At 39.0% G+C, this 5,883-nt stretch overlaps 1 protein-coding gene across 1 annotated transcript; it reads right to left on the bottom strand.

Annotated features, from left to right (window-relative positions):
• Positions 1–2,889: 2,889 nt before the first annotated feature.
• Positions 2,890–3,306, bottom strand: LOC147400322 (uncharacterized). Its single transcript, XM_086444560.1, has one exon. It carries the CDS (start codon positions 3,304–3,306, stop codon positions 2,890–2,892), a length of 417 nt encoding a protein of 138 aa, XP_086300686.1.
• Between the last annotated feature and the right edge of the window lie 2,577 nt (positions 3,307–5,883).

The raw sequence follows: 5,883 nt of genomic DNA, 5'->3' as shown, positions 1-5,883 counted from the left end.
CCCATTTTTGCAGTAGACCTATTCCCGTCCTACTTGCATTGGATCTGATAACTCATCTCTGGGAGGCCATCGGTGTCGATAGTACCCCAAACACGTCCTGGTGCTTCATCCTTCTTTGATTATCGAGATCGAGTGGAAGAATCTCAAACTGATCATCATCGAATTCAGGCTATTTGGCTCAAATCCAAGAAAAAAATGCAGAAAGAGATCGCTCGACTAACATCCGAACTTGTCCGGTCGGGATCCAGTGATAGTGGTGAAGTGACTAGGCTTCGAACTATGCTGAGTTAAGGGACAGACTTGCCCAGTGTCCTCGTTTTGATGACTTTGCAAAATATTTGGTAAGTCATGATGCTTCAGATGTTAAAAGAGTGATGATGAGCCAAACTACTCGTATTCGTGCTTTTGAGGAATGCCTTGACTCCTTTTTCATTTCTTACCATAATGTTTGACTGATTGCGTTGTATTCCCACTTTCTGTATTTTCTTATCATTATCTGAATGTATGCAAAATGTTGAAAAATTAATGCAAAGAAAGTAGGTTTTGTATTTATTTAGCCTCAGTATATCTATTGTTCATAAAAACACGAAGTTTTGTTGAATAAGACCTAGATTTGTCGTCATTGGCTAAAATAGTAGTTTTTGAAATCTAATGAAATGTCTTCATCAGATAAGTATGATAAATTTAGAGTTTGTAAAATCTTTAGTTGTAATGGTTTTGGTATTTTGCCAATCATAGAGGATACAAGCATCAATTATCATTTCAATTTCTTTAAGAGTCATCATCATTGCCCTGGTATTGGAAGACTGTTATCTGCTTGGACCATTGGTTTTTGGGATAGATTTCGCCATTTATAATTTATATTCTTGTAGTCTAGGAGTTCTTTTTTTTGTTTACCCTTATTGTCCCTGGCGCTAGTTACGGTTTTCACCAGACCCAATTTTCATTTTTTTGCGTATCAACGCCCTTTTTTAGGTTTTCATTGCGCCGGTGGCTTTGATCTTGCCATAGTCTAATTCTTTTACTCATAGAACCCTTTCGAATTTTCATGATGTCATTTCAGACTATGCTTGTATTTTTTTGATTTTTTACATTGCAGTTCTTGCTCGGAGTCTTTGTGTTTTTGTGGCTTGGTGACTCAAATTGAGCTGCGAGATCATCGACCCTACTCTTGTAGTGGCGCTCTTTCTTAAGTAATCGATCTAGATTTTCCTCTCGAGTTTGCTGACAATTATTCGTGATTTGGCAACTCAAGTTGAACCGCGAGTTCGGGTACTCTACACTTCTAGTATTTTTTTTCGATTATCCGACCTGGATTTCCCTCTTGAGTCTTCCAACGACTAACAAGATTTTGAGGTCCAGACCAAGTCACAAGATCATTGTTACTGCCATTATCACTGTATTGTCCTAGAACATTCCTTGATCAAAAAGGACTTTTGTTGGGACGGAAACGTTGGCTTGGGCTAATGGTAGTTGGAAAGATATCAAAAGGTTAAGGTACGAGTCTTAGTTTATCTGAAGTGGGCTAGACATGGGATTCGTCTATTTTTGTTTCGAAAAGGTGATCTATGTCTCCTCACAACGTTTCTCGAACATATTTAGGCTGGAGATTTGGGTGGAACTTAGATGAAGTGTCCAAGTTTTTTTACTTTTTTAATTTTTTTGTATTTTTAGCCGTTCAAAGTTTATCCTCATGCAGGCTAAGAGTATTTTGATGCTTTTATTTTTTCTGTTTTTCTCTTCTTCTTTTTTTCTCTCTTTTTTTTCTTCTTTGTTTTGTTTTGTAATTATTGACTTGTCCCAGTCTTAGGTTAAGAAATGAACGTGATGGCTCAAAAGAGTTGACTAGGATTTATAGTTAGTTTTGGATAACAAAGATGGCCTTTCGTCATTTCAAGATTAGTTTTTAGGCGTAGTATTTTTTGACAGTGTCAGCATTGATCGGTTGAGGGAAGACTTGTCCATCCATTTCTGTAAGGATCAGCGCTCCTCCCGTCATCACCTTTTTCATAATAAATGGTCCCTCATAGTTTGATCGAAATTTTCCCCTGGTGTCTTCTTGGTTGGTAAAATTTTCTTCAAAACAAGGTCTCCTTGTGAAAAATCTTTAGACTTGACTTTTTTATTGTAGGCACGAGCTATTCGTCGTTGATAGATCTGTCCGTGGCAAATAGTTGTAAGGCGTTTCTCTTCGATCAAATTTAATTAATCAAACCGAGCTTGAATCAATTCAATTTTATCGAACTCTACTTCCTTTAAGATTCGGTGGGAATGAATCTCAACCTCAACGGGTAAGACTGCTTCCATTCCCTATACAGATAGTACGGTGTTGCCCCAGTCAAAATCCTAAATAAGGTTCGATACGCGTGAAGTGCAAAAGGAAACATGTCGTGCCAATCCTTATATGTAATAGCCATTTTATTGATAATTCTCTTAATGTTCTTGTTGGCCGCTTCGACTGCTCCGTTTATCTTAGGTCTATAGGGTACAGAATTGTGATGAATGATCTTGAAGTCTTCGCACATCTTGATCATATTCTTGTTCTCTAAGTTCTTGGCATTGTCCGTTACTAATCCACTAGGAAGCCCATATCTGTAGATAATGTTGTTTTTGACAAACTTCAGGATGTTACTTTTCTTGACATTGACATATGAAGCAGCTTCTACCCATTTAGTGAAGTAGTCGATAACAACTAGGATGAAACGATGCCCGTTTGTAGATTTTGGTGAGATCTGCCTGATGACGTCCATGCCCCAGAGTGAGAAGGGCCAAGGGGTGGTCATATTATGCAATTCTGATAGCGAAGCATTGAGCTTATTGGCATAAATTTGACATAGATGGCATTTGTGAACGTGCTGAGTAGTCACTTTCCATTGTCAACCAATAGTATCACATCCTCATGATCTTCTTGGCTAGCATGTGGCCATTCATGTGGAGCCCACAAACTCTCCCATATACAGTCTTGATTAACCGTTTTGCTTCTACTTCTGTCACGCTTCGGAGCAAGACCTCATGATACGATTTTTTGTACAAAATACCGTTGCTCAAGAATTGTCCTGCCAACTTCTGGATAGTCCTTCGATCATTAAGCGTTGCATTTGAGGGGAGGGTTAGATCTTCGAGATATACTCTGATGTTCGAGTACCACGGCTTATCTTCGTGCTCTTCTATTTCAACGGGTAGATAATAAGTCAGCTCATATTGAATTCCGATCTTGATAGGGTCAATAATTAATTCTTCTGAAATACTGATCATGGAAGCAAGCGTAGCTAATGCATATGCGAATTGATTCTTAGCTCTCGGCATGTATGTGAATGAAATCCTGTTGAAGCTTGAACTCAATTCTTCGAGATATTCGTGGTAAGGGATCAATCTTTATTCTCGGGTATTCCATTCTCCAGTCGTCTAATAGAGTACTAAGCTTGAATCTCTGAACACATCAATTTCATCTACCTTGAGCTCTAGTGCTGCTTTCAACTCTGCTATGCATGCTTCATATTCAGCCTCGTTGTTAGAACATTGGAACTTTAGTCTGATTACAATTGGCACGTGGGACCCATCTGATTTGATCAAGATTGCTCCTATTCCGTTCCCTTTCTGATTTGATGCTCCGTCGAAGTACATTTTCCAGCCTGGTTCTTCGTCATCGTCCTCAATCTCAGTGAATAATATGGCTTCATTTGGAAAGTTCATCTTCAATGACTCGTAATCAGACAATGTGTGTTCGGCTAGATGATCTGCAATGGCTTGCCCTTTTATGGCATTTTGAGTGACATAGGTGATGTCAAACTCAAATAATAATAATTGTCATTTTGCAGTGCGACCTATTAGCGCTGGTTTCTCGAAAAGGTACTTCAAGGGGTCCATCTTGGCAATAAGCATAGTCGAGTAACTGAGCATATAATGACGCAGTCGTCGAGATGCCCAGACTAATGCACAGCAAGTCTTCTCAAGTGTTGAATATTTTACTTCGTACTCGGTAAATTTCTTATTGAGATAGTAGATGGTATGTTCCTTCCGTCCTGATTCATCATGTTACCCTAGCACACACCCCATTGACGTTTCATGAACTAAGATGTACATCAGCAAAGGTCGTCCTAGAGTAGGAAGGACCAAGACTATTGGATTCAGCAGATACTACTTGATCTTATCGAATGCTTCCTAACAGTTCTTGTTTCACTTTTTTGGTTTATCTTTTCTGAGTAGCTTGAAGATTGGCTCACAAATAGGCGTAAGTTGAGCAATGAATCGACTGATGTATTGTATTCTTCCCAAGAAAACTCTGACATCTCTCTCCGAAACGGATGCCATCATTTTGAGGATATACTTGGTTTTTGTTGGATCTATCTTGATACCTCTTCTACTGACAATGAAACCTAGTAGCTTGTCCGATGTTATCCCGAATACACACTTTGCTGGATTGAGCCTTAAGTTGTACTTCCTTAGCTTGTCGAACAATTTCTTGAAATTTACCAAATGGTTTTCTTCAATGTCGGATTTAGCGATCATGTCATCCACATAGACCTTTATTTCCTTATGAATCATGTCGTGGAATAAAGCGGTCATTGCCCGTTGGTACGTTGCCCCTACGTTCCTCAGCCCGAATGGCATGACTTTGTAGTGGAAAGTACCCCATGGTGTGATGAATGCAGTCTTTTTCCAATCTTCTTCTGCTATTTTTATCTGATTATATCCTGAGAAGCCATCTATGAATGAGAACATGTCGTGCCCTGCTGTAATATCAACTAAAGTGTCGACGTGAGGTAGTAGAAAATCATTCTTAGGACTGGTTTTCAAGTCTTGATAATCAACACACATGCGTACCTTCCCATCTTTCTTAGGTACTAGGACGACGTTGGTCAACCACTCAGGATAAATAGAAACTACGATAAACCCGACTTCAAATTGCTTCATGACTTCATCCTTGAACTTGAGGGTCCATTCTGGCTTCAACCTTCTTAGTTTCTACTTGATCAACTTACTTACGGGCGCAATTAACAGTTTCTGGACAACAAGATCAGTATCTAACCCAGGCATATCTCTGTATGACTATGTAAAGACGTCTGGATAGTTCTATAAGAGTTAAATCATTTCTTCCTTTTGCAGTGATGTTAATAAGGCTCCGATCTTGACGATTCGTGGGTTCTCTTCGGTACCAAGATTGATTGAGTCTGTATCCTCGATGTTTGGCTGAACACCTTTCTCGTGACGTTCTACCAAGTCTTTGATTTCTTTGGGTCGGTACTACATTTCGTCCTTAGACTCTTTTTTGATCCCCATGAGGTCAGAATCGAGTTCAAGATCGAAATCATACTCATCCTTTTCAAACTCTGCTCTATCTGGGTATTCATTTGATCGAGAAAAATCCCTTAAAAACTCTTTTTTTGATTTTTGAAAAATATCTATTTTTTTATAATTTTGAAAGGTTTTTGAATTTTGACTAATATTTTTTTTTGTGATTTTCTGGATATCTGAAATAAGAAGAACAATCATGCAAATTCATTAATAAAAATAGGGGATGAAGGCTCGTTATGATCCTCAGGCAAATTAGATTTGTCTATTGGCAATTTTTTAAGCCTCAGTAGCCTCAAGGGTTAATGGGAATTCCACCCAATTGTGCAATATCTCCCCTTCTCTAAGGGGGCGGATGAAATGAGAAAGTGATTTGTTGGGTGGTTTGGTAATTGGTTCGAAGATAACCATGATCTCCGATTGATTGTTGTCAAAGTTGGGCATAGTTCCCCCCAAACTTGGTGGGATGATGACTGATGCCCAGTTGATGCCAGTGGGGTGATTCTCTTCCCTTTCTTGCGGTAGCTTCCTTGTTCATAGGCTCTTGAGTTTGTTCCAACAGACTTTCATCAGAATTCCCATTGAATAAGA

This window comes from Akebia trifoliata, chromosome 6 (assembly GCF_017979445.1).
Source record: "Akebia trifoliata isolate Shusen 1 chromosome 6, ASM1797944v1, whole genome shotgun sequence".
Classification (NCBI taxonomy): Eukaryota; Viridiplantae; Streptophyta; class Magnoliopsida; order Ranunculales; family Lardizabalaceae; genus Akebia; species Akebia trifoliata.
The sequence above is the reverse complement of the archived record's forward strand: the minus strand, read 5'-3'. Positions and strand labels throughout refer to the sequence as shown.